The sequence below is a fragment of the Macaca nemestrina genome, chromosome 6, assembly GCF_043159975.1.
Source record: "Macaca nemestrina isolate mMacNem1 chromosome 6, mMacNem.hap1, whole genome shotgun sequence".
Taxonomy (NCBI): domain Eukaryota; kingdom Metazoa; phylum Chordata; class Mammalia; order Primates; family Cercopithecidae; genus Macaca; species Macaca nemestrina.
In genome coordinates this window covers 7,526,180-7,550,781 of record NC_092130.1, presented here as the reverse complement: position 1 = coordinate 7,550,781, position 24,602 = coordinate 7,526,180, and the positions used below count along the sequence as shown (strand labels likewise).

At 49.0% G+C, this 24,602-nt stretch overlaps 1 protein-coding gene across 4 annotated transcripts in view; it reads left to right on the top strand.

Moving 5' to 3' along the window:
* LOC105480882 (endoplasmic reticulum-golgi intermediate compartment 1) overlaps positions 1 to 24,602 on the top strand; it is a 121,573-nt gene that overhangs the window by 27,119 nt on the left and 69,852 nt on the right. The window contains exon 1 of one of the 4 annotated variants that reach the window (XM_011740079.3): positions 6,041 to 8,420. The exons of 1 other annotated variant lie outside the window; for it this stretch is intronic. In XM_011740079.3, coding sequence (XP_011738381.1) covers positions 8,323 to 8,420 — 98 coding nt within the window. In that variant the 5' untranslated portion in view covers positions 6,041 to 8,322. Of the gene's footprint in view, positions 1 to 6,040; positions 8,421 to 8,456; positions 8,603 to 24,602 lie in introns of those variants that run through there. 2 more of the 4 variants (XM_011740076.3, XM_011740077.2) reach the window with 2 other exon arrangements.

Sequence of the window (24,602 nt, the reverse complement as noted above, 5' to 3'; positions counted from 1 at the left end):
AGCCTGGGCTGGATTGCAGCCCTTGCTCCTGTCCTCTGCAGGTGCCCTTGGGCAGGGGACAGCCTGCCCAGCTGTACACAGTGGCCTTGCCAAGACCACAGCATGGCCCATAGGTGGTGGCTTCAGGATTTGGAAGCCGGGTTTCTCTAACTCCAAACTCCAGTCAGTACTTTGGGCTTCTGGATTGTTTGTCGGCTGGGTTAGCTCTGTTCTATTTTCCCAACTGTTTCTTGCCTTTAAGCTGTGCTTTGCCTACAGGCCTTTTCTTAATTATTCAGCTTTGCCAGAGGTGCTTCTGTTGAAAGTACTTGTCCTGAGAAGTTTCAAGCTTTTAATCTTACCTTTGACGCACATTTAACTGTCCCATGCTCCTATGTGTTTGTTCATTTCTTATTTATTCTTTCACCGAACAGCGTTGGTTCAGTGCCAGGGAGGGGCAGGGACAGAGGTGAACAAGACGTGTCTCCAGCCTCAGTCGCTCAGGTGTGTGAGACCGTGCGCTCAAGTGGGCTCATCAGTTCCCTGATGGGGGAGCAGATGAGGGCAGGAGGGTGTGGAGAGGTGTGGCAACCTTGAAGGACTTTGGTGATGATGACGATCACAGCCAGCCCTGAATAGGGTTCTCTTTATGCCTGCACCGTTCTGCCCCCTCACATCTGTTAACATGCTTCATCCCCACACCCAGTCATTAGGAACAACCTACACATTGGGAAGCCAAGGCACAGAGAGGTTAATTAACCTGCCCAGGGCAGAGCTGGGGTTTGAACCCAGGCCTCCCGGCTCCTGCATCTGCCCCCTCATCACTGCACCACACTGCATGCACAAGAGCTCCCTGGATGCAGGGTTGGGAGCATGTGTGCAGCCTCAGAGCTGTGACCGTGAAAGAAACAGACTGCTCCGAGGCTTTGCTGCAGAATCTGGGCCAGCAGGTGTCTGGGAGGAAGCCACCCTTGGGCTGGGTCCTGGGGTCAGGACAAGGAGAGGGACTGGTGCTTGAGTGCTTCTGGATCTGCAGATCCACGGTGGGGCTTCTGAATGATCTTGTGTGAGGAAGCAGTCCAGGGTGTTAACCACGCCTGTGTTTCTTTGTGAGCACAAAAACATATTCCACAGCCAGAGTTCCACAGTGTTTGGAGCTCTGCCTGAGGGCCTGGGCTGGCGTTGTGTGAGGAGGAAGGGCCAGCGAGGGCGGATGTAGGCTCAGCCAGCCTCGGCCGGAGACCGGCCCTGGCAGTGACCGCCTGGGGTCACTCTGGGTGAAACTTATCCACCCTCCTGGGCACTCTGCGCTCTGCTTCACATCCACCACCGAAAACAAGCCGAGTCCTGCCGTGGCCTGCAGGGCCTGTGGGATGTGTCCTCCATCCGCCTTGCTGACCTCGTCCCGTGCCACCTGCTCCTCCCTGCGTGCCAGCCGCAGTGGCCACTGCTGCTCCTGACACAGGCCAGCCTCACGCCTACCTCAGAGCCGTGGCCAAGCGCTGGCCATTCCCTCTGCTCAGAATGCTCTTCCCGGGCCCTTGGCAGAGTGGGTGCCTCCCTTCCCTCGGGTCTCTGCCCTGACCTCACCCAGCCTGCAGTGCTCTCCGTCTGGCTCTGTCAGACCCCCCTGTTCTCCTTCATAGCTCCTCCCACTCTCTGGAACAGTCCCATCTCCTTTTGGCTTGTTTATTATCTCTCCGTGGGAGCCTTGGTTCCTCAGAGCACAGGCCTGGCCTGTCTTGTTCACGCCTGTTGCTGCAGTGCCATCAGTGGAGCCTGGCACTTGTGGATGCTGACTACTCGTTGGCTGAATGAATGAACCTCAGTTGCCTCATTTGTAAAATGGGAAGCATCACACTGATCTACTAACGTTGGGGTAAAGATGAAAGGCATGTTATTTGGGTCAAGGCACCCAGCACCGTGCCTGACACATAGTAGGTACTTAGGAATTGGTAAATAATGCATGTGTCAGCCCAAGTGCAAGTTACTGGCCTTGTTTAGACAAAGTGTACACGGCATAGCTCTGTTTTTTGGCATTGCCAGGACAGCCGGGTGCTCCCCAGCTCTAAAACTCAGGGTGATAGGCAGGGCAGAATAAGGTAAGGGCAGAAAATAAGAAAAGAGGAGGAAGTGAAAAGGAAAAAGCGCTTTGCAGTGTGGACTGCTTTTCAGTAGAAATGTAGAAAGACATAGTTTACCTCAAGGCCTCGTTTTGCCCACTGGAAAGTTTATAAATTCCTGCCAAGAACTTTTATTTATTTATTTATTTATTTATTTATTTATTTATTTATTTATTTAGATGAAGTTTTGCTCTTGTCACCCAGGCTGGAGTGCAGTGGCATGATCTCGGCTCACTGCAGCCTCTGCCTCCCAGGTTCAAGCGATTCTCCTGCCTCGGCCTCCCGAGTAGCTGGGATTACAGGTGCACACCACTGCACCTGCTAATTTTTGTATTTTTAGCAGAGGCAGGGTTTCACCGTGTTGGCCAGGCTGGTCTCAAACTCCTGACCTCAAATGATCTGCCCACTTCAGCCTCCCAAAGTGCTGGATTACAGGTGTGAGCCACCTTGCCTGGGCAACTGAGTGAGACTACATCTCAAAAAAAAAAAAAAACATGGCACTAGGTAAGGGGGGAGATAAGGAAGTGCAGTAGAGGAAGATGTAAGTGGAGACTTCCTTACGGCATCGAGACCACACAAATGGGCACGTGTTTATAGAAAGGCCTAGTGGTGAGGACGGCAATGGTGATGGGCACTCCTGAGCACAAAGGTAGATGCCCTTCGGCTGCAAAATCCCATTTCCTTGAAGAATTCTCCGCAGCAAGCTGGCTGGCCGGCCTTGACTTTTCTCTTCCTGAAGGGAGCCTGGTTCTCCACTGACTCAGCAGGGAACGTGTCCTTTAGTGGCACTTATTGATGTCAGGATGTGAAAAACTTCCCCAACCTCAAATTTGGGACGTCCTTACCAGTGTTTCTCAAATTTCAATCACTCTAAGGCCACTATCACAGTTTGTGCCGCACCTACATCTACTCATACTGTTATATGCTTTGTGTTTTATTTAAATGGACTCACTTTTTAAAAAGCTTGCATAGATGAATTTTAAAAGTCAAACCCTTTACCTCATCTCTAAATAAATGGAAGACCTGCCATGAGTCCAAGGCACCTGTGAAAGTCAAAGCAGTGAGATGAATGTTCTGTCCTAGAGCTATTGCTGGTAGACGGTTCCGTGCCTGAAGCCTAGCCTTCTACTTATTTATACACACATGTATACCTACATACAAAGTCTCCCTGTGTCACCCAGGCTGGAGTGCAGCGGTGCAGTCCCAGCTTACTGCAGCCTCAGCCTCCCCATTAGCAGGGACTCCAGGTAGCACACCACCACGCCTGGCTCATATTTGTGTTTTTAGTAGAGACAGGGTTTCATCATATTGGCCAGGCTGGTGTCGAACTCCTGACCTCAAGTGATCCGCCTGCCTCTGCCTCCCAACATGCTGGGATTACAGGCGTGAGCCATCGTGCCTGGCCTAGTGTTCTTTTTATTAAAAAAGTGTGATTATTAAGTGTCAAAAGACCTGCTGGCACCAAATGAGATTTTTTTTCTAAACTCGATGATGAGAATTGAAAGAAAAGTGGAAAAATAATCACTGCTTCTGTGGGTGATTTGTGTTATTTGCTGCCCTCTCTGGTTTTCACCTAAAACCGTCTTAGGTATACCCACTGTGCAGCCTCCCAGAACCGCCCACCTCCTTCCGGAGGGCCAGGAGACACAGACTCCTTGGGCACGTCCAGTCGCACCTTCAGGCTGAGTGGCCAGGAGTCCTCCCGTGGCCAAGCCCACCTCTCTCTTCCAGGAATTCAAGTCAGCGTTTTTGTTGGTCCAGATCTGAAGCCACTTCTTCCACGCAGCTGCCCCTGATCTCTCTACTTCATAGCATTTTGGCTCTTTAAAAAAGAAAAGAAAAGAAAAAAAACAAACGTGTGACTTTCTTAGAGGTGTTAGAATTATCCTCCTAGTATGTTATTATTCTGACTTAATTCCGAGAGCAGGGCTTTGTCATATGGAGCTGGTACCTACTATGTCACAGCACTGCATGTGGCACAACAGACCAGGGCTTTTAATCGTTTTTGACATCTACTCTCTGAAGAATACATTTTATATCACAACCCAGTGTACAATGTATGAAAACTCAACATGGCCGGGCGCAGTGGCTCACGCCTGTAATCCCAGCACTTTGGGAGGCTGAGGCGGGTGGCTCATTTACAGTCAGGAGGTTGAGACTAGCCTGACCAACATGTTGAAACTTTGTCTCTACTAAAAATACAAAAAAAATTAGCTGGGCATGGTGGTGCATACCTACTCGGGAGGCTGAGGCAAGAGAATCGCTTGAACCTGGGAGGTGGAGGTTGTAGTGAGCCGAGATCACGCCACTGCACTCCAGCTTGGACCACAGAGGGAGACTCCAGTCTCAAAACATAAACATCTCAACAGTGCTTCTCTTACTACACGCAATGACAATTAGTTTTTTGTTTTTGTTTTTTTTTGAGACGGTGTCTTGCTCTGTGACCCAGGCCAGAGTGCGATCGCATGATCTCAGCTCACTGCAACCTCCGCCTGCCTCCAGGGTTCAAATGATTCTCATGCCTCAGCCTCCTGGACTACAGGCACGCACCACGACACCTGGCTGATTTTTGTATTTTCAGTAGAGACGGAGTTTCACCAGGTTGGCCTGGCTGGGTCTCAAACTCCTGGCCTCAAGTGATCTGCCTGCCTCAGCCTCCCAAAGTGCTGGGATTACGGGCATGAGCCACCACACCAGGCCGTCTTTTTTTTTTTAAATGCTGGTTGCAATCTACTACTTTGATTTCTTAACCCACTAGTTGTCCTCATCTGCGGTTGGTAAAAGCATTGCTGTAGGGGGTTAAAGCATGCACCATATTAACAGGCCCCCCCGCTTTTTTTTTTTTGAGCACCTATTATATGCTAGGCACAGTGCTGTACACTGTCTCCTTTTATCATGGCCACGTTTTGCATGTCAGCCCACTGAGTCTCAGAGAGGGACACCACTTAAGCCCAGCTCACACAGCAAGTAAGAGCAAATTAAGATTCCAGCCTGGGTCAGCCTGGCTTACTTTCACGTCCTTGGGGCCTTGGAGCAGTTCCCTTGTGTATCTGCCGCAGAGCCTTGCTCAACGCTCTTCCCAGAGGAAGTGATCGAATGAAGGAATCAAATATCAAATTCTATAGAAATTCTTTTTTTTTGAGACAGAGTCTCATTCTGTCACCCAAGCTGGAGTGCAATGTCACGATCTTGGCTCACGGCAACCTCTGCTTCCTAGGTTCAAGCAATTCTCTTGCCTCAGCTTCTCAAGTAACTGGGATTACAGGCATCCACCACCACGCCTGGCTAATTTTTTGTATTTTAGTAGAGATGGGGTTTCACCATGTTGGCCAGGCTGGTCTCGAACTCTTTACCTCAGGTGATCCACCCGCCTCAGCCTCCCAAAGTGCTGGGATTACAGGCATGAGCCACTGCACCTGGCCTATAGAAAGAAATTCTAAAACAGTCTCTTTAATATTAACCTAAGCCAGTGCAAAGAGTTCCCAAATGTGGCTGATGACTTGTTTTTTTTTCTTTCTAAATGTTTAAGGAATTTTTAAATTGAGGTATTGCAGATTGTAAAGTGTTCTTAAGTATACAGTTCAATGGCTTTTTACCTGATAGTCCCATGTGGCCACCCCCAGATCAAGGTGCACACCACTTTCAGTGCCCCAGAAAGCTCCTGCATGCCCCTTCCCAGCCAGCACCCCCGCTGTGGGGTGACCTGTCTCCTGACTTCCCTCCCCTTGCCTTAGTCTTACCTGTTCTTCAGGTCACATGCGTGGAATCATACGATCTGATCAGTGTGTGTTGGACTTCTTTCATCCCATGTCCCATCTGTGGGATCCATTCTTGTGGTCGGATCAGTGCTTCATTCTTTTTTATACCTGATTGGGGTACTTTTGAGCTTATTTTTTATTTCATAGAATATTTTGGACATGTAGAATCACATAAAGAATAATATACACCCACCTCCCATCCTAAGAAGCAAACCTTAAGCTCCTGTATTTCTCTTCTGCCTGCACTTTCCATTTTGACCCATCTCCATCCCATCCCAGGAGAAATACTCTTCTAAATGTGGTATTTATCCTTCCCATGCAAGTTGGGAAATTTGTACTACCTATGTACAATTTCTTAACAGATCCTTTATTTGAGTAAGTATACAGTTGCTTTTTCTTATTTTGTATTGCTGAATCCAATTAAACTTTAATGTAAACATTCCAAGTGTTTCTGGGATTCAGAACCTCACCTCCATGCTCTAGAGGTCAAGAGAGTTGGTGCAAAGTCCAGAAGGAAAGGCCAGCTGGGGAGGCAGGAGGAGAGCGGAGTGGGGAAGAGAAGTGGAGAGAAGTGGGAGTGGGAGGGAGATGCTCACAGCCCTCAGACAGCAGCCATGACCTGGTGGGGGCCCCTGCCGCTGCCCTAGATTTTCTCTCATCTTGGACCTATGGGGAATGCACCGTGTCCCTCTTTGGGGCCTAATTTCCTGTGTCCACTGGTGCCACCTCTTTGCAGAGGCAGCCTTCAGAGGGATTTGTGCGGGAGAAGGAGCTTCTCCTTTGGGGAGAAAATGCTTGTGGTCCTCCATGTACCCTACACCCTGCAACTGTGTCACAGGAGAAGCACTCTCCCATGGGGGCCAGGCACTGTGCTAAGCCTTTTCCCTGTACTAACATGCGAACCCCCTCTGAGCACGCCAGTGAAGTGAGCACTGTTTGACAGCCTGAGAAACGGAAGCACGGGGCAGTGAAGGGAATTCTCCCAGGCCACAGCTAGCAAGTGGCAGAGCTGGGACTTGAACCCAGAAAGGGCAACTCCAGGCTCACCGCCCTGTACTCTCCAGCCTGTTGTCTAGTAGAGGCAAGGGAGGCCCAGGGGTCTTCCCCGATGCTTATCTCATTCTGTAACTCTGCATTCTCAGTGGAGGTTTTCTTGACTCTAGCTCCAGGCAGGCAGAGACTGCCTTTGTTTGGCTCCCATTTTTATCATTAGCAGAGCAGGTGCTAGTGATAGTTGCTGAACGGGTGCTGGATGAACGCATGAACAAATGCATGAATGTGGAAATGAAAGGGGATGCAGATGGAGATGATGCAGATGGAGATGATGCAGATGGAGATGATGCAGATGGAGATGATGCAGATGGAGATGATGCAGATGGAGATGATGCAGGTGGAGATGATGCAGGTGGAGATGATGCAGATGGAGATGATGCAGATGGAGAGCAGTGGCCATGCAGAATCGTTGCAGACCTTGGCTTCAGGCTGTGGGGGATCCGCAAGCCAAGGGTTTGAATTCCAGCTCCAGTGCTTGCCAGCAATGCCACCTTGGGTGACCTTTATCGTGCTACCTGGAAAGTGGGGTTGCTGGCAGCCCCTCCCTCCTGGCATCAGTGACACTGCATGGTTAGGGTGTGATCCCTTTGGGTACAAGCGGGGGTGGTGGACCTCCCAGGTGGGCAGGTCCAGTTTGGATGAAAGGCCAAGGACAATTCACAGGCGAGCACAGGAGTCCTTGCTTAGCCCCAGCAATTCCACAGAACCTGCTGTGAACTGCTAGCTGCTGCCTGTAACTTTTCCCTGTCCCTATTTCCACTCCTTGGAGGCCGCAAGAACAACTGCTGGCTGGCCTTGGCCACTGCCTCAGTGTTCCAGCCTCTGCCGTCATTTGACACCAAGAAGACAGCCAGGCAGGCCTTGGCTTGCTGCAGAGGTTACTCCACCCCCAGTCCTCGCCGCCCCCCAGTCCTCTGGGTCCTGGCTGGGCTAGGCAGGAGGGCACTTACCTCTCCCTTCTCTCTCTACCGTAGCATGAACCAGCAGAGGGGCTCTCAACCCTGGTGCTGGGCAGCGGGTCTAGATTTCCCTCTCCGTCTGCAAGTATACCCACAATTTCCCTTCCCTGCTTTCTGGGCTCAGCAGGGCTATTCACAGGAAGCACGGAGGACCTCTCCCTCACAGTGAGCAACTGACCTTTTTTGAGCACCTAGTGAATGCCAAGGGTTCTTTCTACATTCCAATTCGTGATCTCATTCGTTTCTCAAAATCTCCCTAGGAGGGAGACGTAATGCCCCTCCCCATTTTACAGATGAGTAAACTGAGACTCCAAGAGGTTCAGCCAGTTGCCTAGCAGAGGCAGGATTTGAGCCGAAAGCTGGGTTGTCTGTACTCCCCTCCATGCTGCTCTGCAGAAAAGAGAAGCCCTGAGAAAGCTCAGGAATGTAGTGACAGTCGCAGTGCTAGCGATGATGTTAAGCACAGCTCACGTCCACCATGTGCTTGCTACGTGCTGGGAGCTGCCATTCATGCCTTACGTGCATTTCTGCGTTCTTACTTCTGTGAGGTAAGCAGTATTTTAACCCCATTTTACAGATGAAAAACACTGGCGGTTCAGAGAAGAATCTGTCTAAAGTCATGCAGCTAATGCGTGAGACAGTAGAGCCCCTGGCTCTGAAAATCCATGGGGATTGAAACGCCAAGCACACTGGTTCATCCAGACAATGGGATATTGTTCAGGATTGAAAGGTAATGAGCTAGAAAACTGTGAAAAGACATGAAGGAGCCTTAAATGCCTCTTACTGAATGAAAGAAGCCAATCTGAAGAGGTTCTATACTGTATGATTTTAACTCTGTGACGTTCTGGAAAAGGCAAAACTATGGAGACAGTAAAAGATCAGTGGTTGCCAGGGGCTGGGGGGAGGGAGGGATGAATAGGCGGACCACAGAGGATTTTTAGGGCAGTGACACTGTGTGATACTGCGGTGATTGATACATGTCATTATACATTTGTCTAAACCCAAGGAATGTACAGCACCAAGAGTGACCCCTGATGTAAAGTATGGACTTTGAGAGACAATAATGAGTCAGTGTTCATTCATCAGTCATAACAAATGTCCGCTCGGGTACAGGATGTTGATAGTGAGGGAGGCTGTGCATGTGTGGGGACAGGCAGGATATGGGAAATCGCTATCTTCTGCTCAATTTTGCTATAAACCTAAAACTGCTCTAAAAAAATCTTATGTTTTAAAAGAGGGACAAAAGTTAAACAGGTTCACGATGCACTTGGTGCTTGAGCCACCACAACCCCAGCAGTGATGTGCAGTGGGGTGTGGCTCTGCCTTGTGTGGGGGCTTCCCTGGCTGGCTTAGCTGTGGGCTCATCTTTTCCAGGCCTGCTGTCAGGTGTAGTTTGAAATCCAGTTCAGGAGTGCACCCTGCATGGGGAGCTAGAGGGAGGCAATGGTTGCTGTTGGGTGACTAGCAGAGGCTGAGGGGATGGCAGGCATGCCAGGGCCCTGACAGGGTATAGACAGATCTTCCCCCCTGGGGAGGAGGAAGGAGGAGGTGAGGGGAGTGACAACTGCATTCTTTGGTCCCCATTCCCCAGGACAGTGTGTGCTCAGGGGAGGCTGGCCTCACCCCTGCCAGGGAATTGCAAAATTCAGCCTCAGTTGAATGAGTGTCCTTTGGAAAAGTACATTTTGCTCAGGAGCCAAGTAAAACTGAGGACTCTGCAGCCAGCACACTGAAGTCGCTGGCCATGACTCACACCGAGTGGGATGGGGAGGGCCGAGTTGGGAGGCAAGCCACTGCTCTCTGGTGGGTCCAGGCTCCCTCTGGCGCCAGACCCCTCGGCTGGGCTCACGTCCCTCAGCTGGGATATTTTGTGTGCCAGAGGCAGCAGCCTCAGATGGCTTTGTCAGGGTTTAGACTCGCCTTGCTGTTTAGAAAAGATGTTGCCTCTAAGAAGTCATGGAGAAAATGAATCACTGTAAAAATCAAATTTTCTCTTTTTTTTTTTTTTGAGACGGAGTCTCGCTCTGTCGCCCAGGCTGGAGTGCAGTGGCCGGATCTCAGCTCACTGCAAGCTCCGCCTTTTGGGTTCACGCCATTCTCCTGCCTCAGCCTCCCGAATAGCTGGGACTACAGGCGCCTGCCACCTCGCCCGGCTAGTTTTTTGTATTTTTTAGTAGAGACGGGGTTTCACCAGGTTAGACAGGATGGTCTCGATCTCCTGACCTTGTGATCCGCCCATCTCGGCCTCCCAAAGTGCTAGGATTACAGGCTTGAGCCACTGCGCCCGGCCTCAAATTTTCTTATCCACTTGCATTATTGGTTTAGAGATGGCTTCTCTCCAAGATTAATTTTTGGTAGACTGCAGATCAAAATATTTAGGGGCATCTGGGGGTGTCGTGAGAAGAGCCCCAGATGGGACACTCGTTCTTCCTTGTGACATTAGGCAATTTGGTACAGCTTTCTGGATCAGTTTTTGCCTTTAAGATGCATCTGGACTCATCAAACCCAGAAAGTATGGAGCAAATGTTCCTATTCCCATGTCCTTGGCAGACATTGCTAATCTATCTCCGGGCTCCAGCAGAGTCAGTTCTCAGCCTTAGTTAGCAGCCTGGCAACCACTAGACTTGATCCCTGAGATGAAACCTCTTGACCACACAGGAACTCCATGATCTCGAAGCTCCCTTCTGGCTCTATAACTTTTATGTTTCTCTCTCTTCTCGTTATATTTTTCATTCTACTGACTATTCTGACACAAAAATACTTCATGTTCAAGATTTAAGGCCAAGTTCACAAACTGATAATACTCAGGCCACGTCTGACCCACAGAAGTGTTTTCTTTGCTTTGCATATTATTTTATTTTTAAAATACTTGGCATCATTTTTTAATTGGTGATTTCACCTCATTCCCCAGATTTCTGGTTTCGCTTATCTGGCTGCCCTGGGACCCCTTGGTTCCAGCCATGTGCCAAGCTGGGAGGCTTTCTATGGACTCCACAGTTTGCCACAGGCCACACCCAGCCCACTTCTCTACTTTCCAGTTCCTGCCTATTCTCAGTAGACATTTTCCCACGTGAAGTATACTTCTGTCCCACGTGTAAGGCCTGGCCGTCTCTCATTTGCTGATGTGAGCTGCTGGGTGACCAGTGCTTGGGTCTGTTAATTGACTTGGGGATGCTGACGTTTCCTGGAATCTCTTTCAGAGGGAAAGGTGTTTCCTCTCTGTGAATGATAACTGCCTGATGAATTAGTTTTACATTTTTATTTTCTCATGTGGGCTTTCCTTAAAGCAGGGGCTCAGTTATGCCATGAACAGTTGAAGAAAGCACAGGTTGAGGCAGATGTGGGAAATTTAGCAGGGGGAGCGGGGAACAGAGCCCTTCCCTCCCTCTCGCGGCCGCTCCCTTCCTCCCCGCCTGCCTACCTGGATCTCCTCTGTGGAGCCTCGTTGCCGGTGGGTGGTGAGGAAGCCAAGTGGCTCCCTGAGGGTACTCGCCTGCACAGCTCAGGTGAGCTCTTGGCTCAGGAAAGACCCACAGTCTTCCCTGGCTCAGTGGGCCTTTTGCTGCTTAAAGATGACGCTCCCCACTTAAGCTCACAGTGCCAGCCCCTGGGGAACCCCAAGACGTGTAAGACAACCTCCTGCCCTTGAGGAATTCACAGCTTTGAGGGGAAGACACCAATAGTATTAACGGGGCAGTGTGGGCTGTACTGTTCATTTGTGAATGCAGTCCACGCATGCTCAGTGACATCAATCACAGCATGTGCCCAGTAATAACAGGGAGACCTCAGGGGCTGCAGAGGGCCCCCTGGGGGCACTTCATCTGGCCTGAGGCTGATTGGAGATGGCTTCTCAGAGAAAGGGATGGTGAGCTGAGTTTTCAATTGCCTGAGGCCTCTGACCTCACTGGCCACTCCAGCCATATCCGCCTCCCTGCTGCTCCCTGCTGTTCCAGGAACCTGACGCTCCCTGCCTCAAGGCCTTTGCACTTGCTGTCCCTTCTGCCTGGAATGCTGTTCCCTGGCTATCCCTGTGGCTGTTGTCTCATTTAATTCTATCTCCATTTGCATGTTATGATCTCCTTGTCTGATGAGCCCCATCTGAAGGGCCCTGGCATTTCACTATTTCCTTAACCTGTTTTATTTTTCTTCATAACGCTTGTCAGCACTGACATATATGAGTTCCTTCACTGTTGGTCTCTCCCACTAGGAGATAATCTAGGTGAAGGCAGGGAGATTTGTGTCTGACCTCTGATGTGCTCCCAGCACCTAGATCAGTGCGTGCGTGGTCCACAGTAAGCACTCGGTGATGCAAAGTACTGTGAGCTGCTGGAGGAGAGGGGGTGATGCAGACAGATGGCACCGCGCTGGAACAGCAGTGGTCTTTGGGGAACAAAGAATGTTGGCAGGCAGTGGGGTGGGAAGAAGGGACAGATAGCAGCCAAAGACAGATCTGCTAAGACAGGCCCTGACTGTGTCTCTCTTTTTATTTATAACCTGCTTATTATAGAAAAACTGACAACACCGAGATACGCCCAAATGAAAGTGATCACCAACCAGCCTCTCAGCCAGGCCGACAAGGAGAACATGCTGACCCCTTTTCTAAGGCGCTTTTGCCTGGGATTGTGTGGAGAATCTCATCTTTTCATTTGTGAGCCAGATCTTGCTTTCTAAAGCGCACAGCTGCCTGCCCCTTCAGGTCTCTTCACTGTGCTCCCAGCTCAGTGCAGTAGCCTTGTGTTCAGATGGACGAGGACATGTACTCCTGCTTGGCCATGAGATATAGTAACCTTGGGCCTCAGGGGGCCATGAAGCTTTGCGAGAACTTCCGCCCTTTCTCCTCCAGCCTCGTCCCCATGTGTCTGCCTGTACTCAAGGCCTCAGTCTGAGTCACTGTCTTTACACAGTCTTTCCTGAACCTCAGTTTTCTTTTTCTGTAAAAATGGGGATGAAGCCGGGGTTTGTACCTGAATGGTTTTGAGGATCAGATTTGAGGATCAGATGAGACAATATGAGTTACTACTTGGGTTCATGGGAGGTGCTCAGTAAATATCATTCTCCTTCCCCTCTTAAAATCTTAATCCTGCACTGTGCTTTTACCCCAGGCCTCCCCAGAACTCAGCCTTGACTTATTTCTCAAGGTCACTGAGAGTGTTGTCAAAAGGTGGTCTCAGGCCAGACTCGGTAGCTCACACCTCTAATCCCAGCACTTTGGGAGGCCGAGGCAGGTGAATCACTTGAGGCCAGGAGTTTGAGACCAGCCTGACCAACATGATGAAACCCTGCCTCTACTAAAAATTCAAAAATTAGCCGGGCATGGTGGCACATGCCTGTAATCCCAGCTACTTGGGAGGCTGAAGCAAGAGAATCGCTTGAGCCCGGGAGGGGGAGGTTGCAGTGAGCCGTGATCGTGCCACTGCACTCCAGCCTTGGCAACAAGAGCAAAACTGTATCTCAGAAAAAAAAAAAAGAGAGAGAGAAAAACGGTGGTCTCATAGCACAAAGCAAAGCTGAAACAATTGGGCAGGTGGAGGCCAAGGGACACTTGGGTTTTCCCGAAAGGGGCACCTTTCACAGGTATCTTGGCATGGCTCCTTCCCCTAACTACTCCCCTCCTAAACTTAAAAACACTGACACCAACAGTTTATGCTTTTTAAATCTCTGTGAAAGGCCGTGCCTGGCGGGGAGCCACGGGCATGAGAATCCAGTCCCCGGAATAGCTCCTGCCGCTCAGCGTTTAAATGCCATCTGTATTTTTATCCGATGATGGGTCACTTTTGAAAAACCCCGCTCATGCTCTGCCCCTCTAAGAATACATTTCCATTTATAGCATCTGCACACAGGATGTTGTTGTATCCCGGTGTGGGGCCAGGAGGCCGTGTCCTATTTCCAGTGAGTTGGAAACACTTGGGGGGCTCTTGCTCCCCCCGGCCCAGCACTCCCTGTGGCCTTGACAAGCGGGAAGCCTGACTCCCGGCCAAGCCCTGGCTGCCTTTCCTCTTCCTGTGCAAGCCTGAGCTCATCTGTCTGTTGCAGGTGGGGGAGGTGAGTGGGGATGAGGGGCCCCTCTCCAGCCTTGCCCAACCAGGGCTTCCAGGTGACACAGCACCACATTTCCTCAACTCTGTGGACCATGCATCCTTCCCTCACTCACCCAGTGCCACGGCCCGCTGTCAGCATGGGCCCTGTGTGGCACAGGAGGGCAGCGATGAGTACAGAGAGCCAAGGCTCCCAGGGCCCAGTGGGGAGCTTTTGGGAGGCCAGGGAGGATCCGTGTTCAGTCTCCAGGAGGAGGCTGGCCGGGGTTCCAGTCCTGACTCTGCTTCTTGCTAGCTGTGTGAGCTTAGGCAAGTGGCTTGGCCTCTCTGAGCCTCAGTTTCTGCATTTGTTGAAGGAACCTCAGGAGTAGTAGGGAAGATTCTGTGAATAGATTAGGCCAAGTGTCTAAGCAGTGCTTGGCCCATAGGGTAGGAGTCCAGGAAATGCCAGTCCCCTTTCCCGTCCCTCTGTTGACCTGTGGTAAGTCAGGTGGGTGCGGGCTGAAAGTCTTAGGAAATCTGCTTGAAGTTAGAAATAAACACATGCCTTACACCTTAGGAATTCTAGCTTGCATGGGCGTCTCCAGAACTGTGCTTTTCAGCAAAGCAGATTCCTGCCCTGCCTGCCTTACCCCATACCAGTTCAGTTCATTCTACAGTGGGGCCCTGGAATCTGCAATTTGTTTTCTTTTTTTTTTTGAGATGGAGTCTCGCTCTGTCCCCCAGGCTGGAGTGCAGTGGCATGATATTGGCTCACTGCAACCACTGCCTCCTGGGTCCAAGCAATTCTCCTGCCTCAGCCTCCCAAGTAGCTGGAATTACAGGCACATGCCACCACACCTGGCACTTTTTATGTATTTTTAGTGGAGATGGGGTTTCACCATGTTGGCCAGGCTGGTCTCAAATTCCTGATGTCAGGTGATCCGCCCGCCTCGGCCTCCCAAAGTGCTGGGATTACAGGTGTGAGCCACCTCGCCTGGCCGGAATCTGTAAATGTAACCAGCTTCCTACAGATTCTGAGGCAGTGGTCCTTGGACCACACTTTGAGAAATGTTGCCTTCTTCATCCATTGCACAAGTGTTTCTTTTGAACCTACTCTATGCCAGGCACTTTTCTAGGCCCTGGTGATGTAGACAGATGGGGTTCCAGCTGTCTGGTGACTTATATTCTGATGGAGTCAGGCAGTGAGCAGATACACATAACTCAATGTCAGGGAGTGATTTTAAGTGCTGTGAAGAAAGAAGAGGGCAGAGGCTTCGTGTGGTGGCTCACGCCTGTAATCCCAACATTGGGAGGCTGAGGCAGGCAGATTGTTTGAGCCCAGAAGCTTGAGACCAGCCAGGGCAACATGGCAAAACCCCGTCTCTACAAAAAATACAAAAATTAGCCAGGTGCAGTGGTGTGCGCTTGTCCTAGCTACTTGAAAGACCAAGGTGGGAGGATCACCTGAGCCCAGGGAGGTCGAGGCAGCAGTGAGCCTTGGTCGTGCCACTGCACTCCAGCCTGAGCAACAGAGTGAGACCCTGTCTCAAAAAATAAAAAAAAAAATTTAAAAAAGAGGGCAGAGTAAGCACAGGCTCCCCCAAGGAGATGACATTTGAAAATAGACTTAAGTGAGGGAGCAAGCCGTACAGAGATGCAAGGGCAGAACCTTCTAGGTAGAACGGCAATTCATTCAAGTTCTCCAGCTGATGAATGGCGGAAAGTCAAGGCCTTTCCATACCTCCTCTGCTTTTTCTTTTACATGCTATCTGTAAGGAGTGCTTTTTTAGCTGAAGTAACAGAAAACTGGACTAGAAGAGGTTTAAATAAGAGTTTTTTTGTTTTCATTTTTTTTTTTTTCTCATGTCACAAGAAGACTGGAGGTAGCTTGCTGCTGGTGTTGGCTCAGCATCTCAAGGATGCGGGAGTTTTGTTTTTTTTTTTTTTTTTTTTTTTTTGAGACGGAGTCTCACGCTGTTGCCCAGGCTGGAGTGCAGTGGCGCGATCTCGGCTCACTGCAAGCTCCGCCTCCTGGGTTCACGCCATTCTCCTGCCTCAGCCTCCTGAGTAGCTAGGACTACAGGCGCCCGCCACCGCGCCCGGCTAATTTTTTGTATTTTTAGTAGAGACGGGGTTTCACTGTGGTCTCGATCTCCTGACCTTGTGATCCGCCCGCCTCGGCCTCCCAAAGTGCTGGGATTACAGGCTTGAGCCACCGCGCCCGGCCAGGATGCGGGAGTTTTTATCTCTGCTCTCCGCTGCACTTTTCCCTTACGGTCTCAGAGGAGCTCCCCCAGCTCCAGATGTTATGTCTGCACCCAAGACAGGAAGATGGGGTTGGGGTAGAAGTGTTAGTGCCAGTGATGTGTGACACTTTGATTGATAAAAGCAAATGCACTCTACCCCCAGCAGGCTTCTGCTTCTTATCATCAGTCAGAGCAATGTTATATGGCCACCCCAGGCCACAGAGGAGGCTGGGAAAGTGAAAGTCAGTGGTTAGGGTTAAAGGGAATCAGAATCCAACAAGGTCTACCTATTGCCTATGGATTTTATTGAGAGAGAATCTCATCCTGTTGCCCAGGCTGGAGTGCAGTGGTGCAATCATGGTTCACTAAAGTCTCAAACTCCTGTGCTCAAGTGACCCTCCCATCTCAGCCTCCTGAGTAACAGATTACAGTCATGAGCTACCACACCTGACTAATTTTTAAATATTTTGTGGAGATGGGATCTCGCTATGTTGCCCAGGGAACTCCTGAGCTCAAGCGATTCTCCTGTCTTGGGACAACAGTCATGAGCCACCATGCCTGGTCACATCCTTTATTTATTGAAGAAACTAGGTCATTTATTCTGTAGAATGCCCACATTATGGATTGGGCTTGTTGAATCATGTAACTTGTTGCTGGTATTTTTTGTAAACTGGTGGTTAGATCTGGAACCTTGATTAGACTCAGGGTCAGTTCCCTTGGCAAGAAGCGTTCCTGGGTGCTGCTGTGTGCTTTGTATTATGTCACATTGAGAGGCACAGAACAACTGGCCTTCGTCTCTTGGAGATGCTCAGATGGATCACTGCGTTCAGGCAGGGGCAGCCTGGTCTATCTGGTAGGAAGTTTCCTGTCATTGCTGGTTATTGTCTAGATCCAGGACTTCATCAGGGGACGCACAAAGAGGATTTTTCTAATTCTCTTAGTCTTTCTGCATATATTCTTTGCAGTTATTGTATAAAACAGAACTTTGCCCTCATCAACTATTTGGCTATCTAGAAATACATTTTATACCAAGAAAAAAAGTCAGAGTAAGTGCGTTCTCTTTATTTACCGATTTTCAGAATAATGAGTTGGTGGTGTAGGATCTTCAAGGTGTCCAACAAAGCTCGTTACTTGTTTTTAGGAAGTATCCTTATGAACTCATGGATCACTTAATGTATGGGATGTATTTTAATTATGGCTGTTAAAATGTTTTATTCAGACAGCTTTATTGAGGTATAATTGACTTACAATAAATGTCACGTCTGAAGTGTACATTGTGAAAAATATGACATATGTATACATCCGTGAAACCATTATCACAGCCAAGATAGTGGATGTCTACACCACACCCCAAAGCTTGCTCCTCCCTGTCCTTTCCGCTCTCCCTGGGCAGCTGATGATCTGCTGTCACTCTAGATTAGTTGGCATTTTCTAGCATTTTCTATAGACAGAACCATACCATATGTACCCTAGTTCGCCTGCCATTCAGCATCATTATTTTGAGAATCATCCATGTCGTTGCATGTATCAATGCTGCATTGCTTTTTGTTGCTGAGTAATATTCTATTTTATGAATATGCCACACCTTGTTCATCCATCTGTCTGTTGATGGACGTTTGGGTTGTTTCTATCTTGTGGCTATTATAAATTAAGCTTCCATGACTTTTCATATACAGTCTTTGTATGGGCACATGCTTTCATTTCTCTTGAGCAAACGCCTAGAGTGGAATGGCTTGATCATATGGTGAATGTATGTTTAAGTTTTAAGAAATTGCTAGGGCCGGGTGTGGTGGCTTACGCATGTAATCCCAGCACTTTGGGAGACTGAGGCGGGTGGATCACTAGGTCAGGAGTTCGAGACTAGCCTGGCCAACATGGCAAAACCCCATCTCTACTAAAAATATAAAATTAGCTGGGCATGGTGGCGCATACCTGTAATCCCAGATGCTTGGGAGGCTGAGGCAGGAGAATTGCTTGAACCCAGGAGGCAGAGGTTGCCATGAACCAAAATCACGCCACCGCACTCCAGCCTGGGCGACAAGAGTGAAACTCTGTCTCAAAAAAAAAAAAAAAATTTAATGAAGCCTAATTTATCATTTTTCTTTTATTAATTGAGCTTTTTGGTATCTCATCTAAAAAAGAAAAATCTTTGCCTAACCTAAACTTACAAAGATTTTCCCTTATGATTTCCTCTAGAAGGTTTATAGTAAGTCTGACATCAGATCCAATTTTGTTCTTTTTCACAGTTGCTTTGGCTATTCTAAGTTCTTTGTATTTCCATATGAGTCTTAGAACCAGCTTGTCAATTTCTACAAAAATACCTGCTGGGATTTTGATTGGAATTGAGTTGATCTATGGATAAATTTGGGAAGAAATGCCATCTTTACAATGTTGAATCTTCTGACCCACTAATGTCTATATTTCCACATTGACTTTTGCTTTCATGTCTTTAATTTCCCTCAGCAGTATTTTCAGTATATGGGTCTTGTACTTTTTTCTCAAAGTTATTTTATATATATATATATATATATTTTTTTTTTTTTTTTTTTTTTTTTTGAGAAAGAGTTTTGCTCTTGTTGCCCAGGCTGGAGTACAATGGCATGATCTTGGCTCACTGCAACCTCCACCTCCTGGGTTCAAGCGATTCTCCTGCCTCAGCCTCCCGAGTAGCTGGGATTACAGACATGCGCCACAATGCCCAGCTAATTTTGTATTTTTAGTATAGACAGGGTTTCTCCATGTTGGTCAGGCTGGTCTCGAACTCCTGACCTCGTGATCCGCCCACCTGAGCCTCCCAAAGTGATGGGATTATAGGTGTGAGCCACCGCACCCAGCCATATTTAATATTTTTATACATCTCCTAAGAATAATAGAAGTAACCATTCATATAAACTTTTGGTTTCCCCTTCTGTTGCTTCCTTTTGAAGATATAAGCAAGACCGTACATTCATTTTTATCACTCCACCCCACCCCCCTGTCACAGGGACACACACATAAAATGTAACAGAATGCAGCATTCTGCCCTAGCCTTTTCCTCTTACTGTATCCTGGAGATTCCCCATGACAGTGTCATTGTCCCATACAGCTGTATCACCCTCTGCCTTATGGGTGATCTGTAGTGACCCCTTTGGCTGGATGTTTGGATGGTCTCCAGTCATTTGCTGTTACAGCTGGTGCTGTGGCGAATAGCCTTGTGCAGACGTCATTTTGTATTTTCACCTGGAGTTCACTGAGTGCTGTTAATGGGCCAGGCCCTGCATGACCCACAGGAGATTCAAGAACACATCTGACCCAGCCCAGCAAGGGTGGAAGATCCTGCAGCCACCCTGGGGCTGGGCCAGGTATAGTCCCCAGAGCCTGTGGAGATCGGGGAGCTGCCTTGGGATGGGGAGTGTGGTTGGTCTGGCTTTCTGGAAGCCAAGCTGTCAGATTTACTCCTCTTCCTCTTTGTCCAGACTTGGTCTTTGTGGGAAGGAGAGGAGGGGAAAGGCCAAGACTTTGTGGTCAGAGAGGGTTATCACAGATGGGAGAGGTCACATGTGGAGATGATTGGGGTAGAAGTGGAGGCTGCTGGGGCTGGGAGGCCATGCCGTGGGCACCAAGGTCTGGGGAGAGAGCTGCAGGGAGAAAACCTTATATGTGTTGGTGACATCGGCATATGTGCTCTGTATACCAGGAGTCGTCACCTAGATCTCTCATAAATCCAGGCCTTCGCTCCTTCACCTGCCAGCCTGTCTCCCTCTTCCAGGCAGGCATGTGGCCCAGGGGTGAGAAGCAGCGTTCTACTGCCAGACTGTGCCAGTTCAAGTCTTGGCCCTGCCTCTTGGGCAAGTAAAACAGAAAGAATGCTACTGTCTGCCACACAGGGTTATGACAGTGATCTGAGGTACTGAACGCAAAGTGTAAGCCCGAGGCCTTGTGCACAGTAAGCCCTCGCGATGGGGATAGCAGCAGTCATAGCTGTGATTGTTATTATTATTATTATTATTATTATTATTATTATTATTATTCCTCCCTCAAAGCTTCTCCATCTGGGCTAGAGACAGAGCTGGACCTTTTTTCCTTTGGACAGAGGGAGAAAGTGATATGAACTCATCTTAGTAGTATGAATGTCAAGGTCAGGATTTGAGGGGGGCGATGAGAATGATTCTAGGGCACCCTCCCGCCTGCCTCCACTTGGCTGTGGTGTGTTCATTTGCCTGCGTGCCCCCCAACACACATACATGCATGCACACACATCTGCAGGCACACACCTATACTAGTAGAGCCCCCGGCCAGGGGTTCTCAGTAAGGTGGAGGGAATGAGTAGGTGGCCAAACGAGTAAGTTTTTCGCCTCCCTGGCACTCGGCACCGAGGACTCCGACAGGCTGGTGTCCAGGGCTGACAAGCCAGAGTTTCAACTAAAAGCCTTGATGGCTATTTTTGGGACAAATGACCCACCACTTCCAATGACTTGCTCCTAAATGGCATCTAATTTCATTAAGCCTTGGAAACAGTGACATCACAAGTGCCTGCCTGTTAGCCGCCCACATATGGCGAACCACAGAGTGATCCGAGATTCGTCTGCAAGAACAGGGGAGAACTAAGGTCCCAAGCAGCAAAAGTTAAAATAGCAAAGCTGAGGCATTCTGCTATGAAAAGAAATTACAGATGAAATCCATTAGTCAGACATTTCCAGCGGCAGTTTCCTTGCTTGGGAGCAGGGGAAGACGTGTTTATTTGGGGTTGGGCTCCGCAGCCATTTCTCACTCTGTAGGCTAGATGTGGCCCGGAAAGTGGATTTCTGTTAAGGAAATCCTATGTTCTCGTTGACTTTTAGCACTGACCTTCCCATACATTCTCATGGAACTTGCTGTATCCTAAGGCGCAAGGAAGCTAGAGACATGGATTTGGCACCTTTTTGATTAACATAGTGACACTTGTACTTACCACCCCATTATAGTAAGTCACAAAGTAAATTCAGATGGACTTCATCTTTTCCTTGTGGGTTCCTTTGCGTTGTTTTTTTCCCAAGTGAGCGCTGCCTTCTCAGGCACAGAGCAAAAAGGGAGAGGGAAGCACTGCCTAACTCCAGATTGCTGGTCTCCATGGAAGCCATTAAGGCCATGGCCGTGACATCACCCATCGGGGGCAGGAGCAGCTGGAGGCCCCTCAGAGAGAGCATGGGATCAATGGGAAAATGCGTTTCCATATGGAAGGTTTTATTGCACACACAACAGAGCTTCCCAACCTCAACCCTATTGACACTTGGGGCTGGTCATTCTTTGTTGTGGGGGGACCTTCTTGTGTGCCACAGAATGTTTAGCAGCACCCCTGGCCTCTACCCATGAGATGCCAGTAGCACCCCCATACCCAGCGACGGTCCAAAAGACAAATGTCCCCTGAGAGGCAAAACCTCTCCTGATATAAGCACTATCAAGGATTGATTGGAAAGCTTTTTATTGGCTTGTTTTTATTTATTTACTTTGTTATTTATTTATTTATATATCGGAGGCAGAGTCTTGCTCTATCTCCCAGGCTGGAGTACTGCAGTGCCGCGATTTTGGCTCACTGCAACCTCCACCTCCCAGATTCAAGCAATTTTCCTGCCTCACCCTCCCCAGTAGCTGGGATTACAGGCACCTGCCACCATGCCCGGCTAATTTTTATATTTTTAGTAGAGACAGGGTTTTGGCATGTTGGCCAGGATGGTCTCGATCTCCTGATCTCAGGTAATCTGCCCGCCCTGGGGCTTGTTTTTATTTTTAAAAATTATTATTTTATATACTTATTCTTGAGACAGGGTCTTACTCTGTCACCCAGGCTGGAGTGCAGAGGCATGATCTCAGCTCACTGCAGCCTTAACCTCCCTGGGCTCAAGCATTCCTCCCACCTCAACCTCCCAAGTAGCTGGGACTACAGGCGACCACCACCACACCCAAATAATTTTTGTATTTTTTTGTAGAGACAGGGTTTCACCATGTTGCCAGGCTGATCTCAAACTCCTGACCTCAAGTGATCCACCCACTTCAGCCTCTCAGAGTGGGATGACGGTGTGAGAACCGCACCTGGCTTTGTTTTTGTTTTTGATACTCTGAGTTTAATTGTACGTTCAACTGAGCAAGGCACACCTCTTCTTGAGGCTTTGGTTTTCTCTTCTGTAAAGTGAACGGGTTGGACACAGTGATCTCAGAGTCCCTGCGAGAGCTGACCATGAGGAGCATTGAGGGCAGGGGGCCCTATGGGGTCTCTGGGTCCTGTCGCAGCATGGATAATCCACGTGCCCAGCTAACCCCAGTTCCCACTCCCATTCCCTTGACCCCTGGCATCCAGGTTAGTTTTTCTTAAGTCCAGTTGGTTCCTCCCTTGCTGTAATTTTGACCCATTTTCCTTTTTAAAAAGCAAAAATGTGGCTCGATGCGGTGACTCACACCTGTAATCCCAGTGCTTTGGGAGGCCGAGACAGGCAGATCACCTGAGGTTGGGAGTTTGAGACCAGCCTGACCAACATGGAGAAACCTTCATCTCTACTAAAAATACAAAATTAGCCAGGCGTGGTGGCATGTGCCTGTAATCCCAGCTACTCGGGAGGCTGAGGCAGGAGAATCGCTTGAACCCGGGAGGCGGAAGTTGCCGTGAGCTAAGATCACGCCATTGCACTCCAGCCTGGGCAATAAGAGCGAAACTCCGTCTCAAAAAAAAGAAAAAAAAAAAAAAAAAGCAAAACTGCCTAAGTATCCACAAAAGTAGAGAAAACAGTACAGGGACCACTGTGTACTCATCGCCCAGCTTCACCACTGCCCATCTTATCTTAGTCTCATGTTTAAGGCCAACCAGTGGGCCTTATGCTTGTACAGATCCCTTCATGGACTCAGTTCCCCAAGGGCCTCGGCTGGGCAGAGAGGAGGGCAGGAGAGGAAAGATCCGGGACCTGCCCTTGAGAACTCATACTCCGGTGGCCAGGGAGGGCTGGGAGGGAGTGTTTCTTAAATAGTAAGTGTTTATTATCGTCCATCCTTTAGCTTTCTGTGCTTGAGGCTAAGCAGTCCAATTCTTTTTCTTCCAAATATTTTCCACCCAAATGGGCCTGATTTGTCCCCACACTGACCAGGACCATAAAGTAGATCCAGATTCAGATCTCTGCCATGGCACTTCATAGGTGTGTGAGCCTAGCCAAGTCTCCAACCTCTCTGAGCCTCATCTGTAAAATGGAGCAATAATCCCTCATTTGCAAGTCAGTCAAGACAATTAGATGTGAACATGCTGGTCAAAGGCCTCTGTGACCCTAGGACATAGTAGGTTTGCTGTAAGCATCCCTTTCCCTCCTCCATTCTCTTCACCCTTTCCTCCACATTCTCTTGACGGAGAGCTGGCCACAACTGGTCACATCACCGCGGCGAGGGACTGACTAATGTCAGTCAGGGAGGACGGCTCACTTCCTGGTCTGTCACATGCCTGGGGTTCTCACCAGCCTCCTGATAACCCATTTTCTTAGTGACATTCATGCTGACTCACTTGGCTTGTGGTCAGTTCTGAAACCAGGCTCTTTTTGAGCTCTCCCTTTACCCCACCACTGCTGCTTAGCGTGGCTCTGTGGCGTGGGAATGGAGTCAGCATCACAGTACGTAGTGTTGAGGTGGCCAGTCCCAAGGAGCCAGGAGCTTTGCTAGATTGGCAGCTTCATGGGGTGGTGTCTGCCTTGATCACTTTCATTTCCCCACTCTCTGGAACACTGCCTGATATACTAGGTGCTTAGCACATGGCTGGTGAATGAATTAATGAATTTCGAACTGGTCCCTGTCTTCCAGTGACTCTCATCTGCTCTGGGGCAGCATCTTTGGAAAAGCAGATGAACAAAACCTTGAGACCTTCATCTAATTTACCAAAAAGTACACTCTAAACTGGTGATTCCCAGAGTACAGGCAGTGGAAGGACCATGTCCTGTGTACTCAGACTTGGGTTTGAATCCTAGCTCTGTCACTCACTGGCTTGGTGACTGTGAGCTTCTGTTTTCTCCCTGGAAAAATGAGATATGAGTATTTTCCAGGGTTTTTTTTTTGAGAAATAAATGCAAATATGTTTGTCAAAGTGCCCAGCATAGAATGGAGTGATTATGGTTAAGCATCATTTACTCTTTCCTTTGATTGCCTTCTGTAGTTTCGGTCCAAATCTCACCTCCCTCTTAGAGCTTCATCACCACCCAGCCTGCCTCCCTGCCCCTGTCCCCATGCCCAGCAGAGACTTACTCTGCCTGATACCTAGGAGTCAGCAATCATTTGTTAAACCAGCACCTCAAATTCAGATGCCTACAAGGACCACCCATGTGTGAAGACAACAGGCTAAGTGGGATGGTGGTGATGAGGATGATGATGGTTACTATTAGAGATGGTGGTCTCACTCTGTTGCTCAGGCTGGAGTACAGTGGAATGGTCATAGCTCACTGTAGCCTCAATCTCCTGGTCCCAAGTGATCCTCCCACCTCAGCCT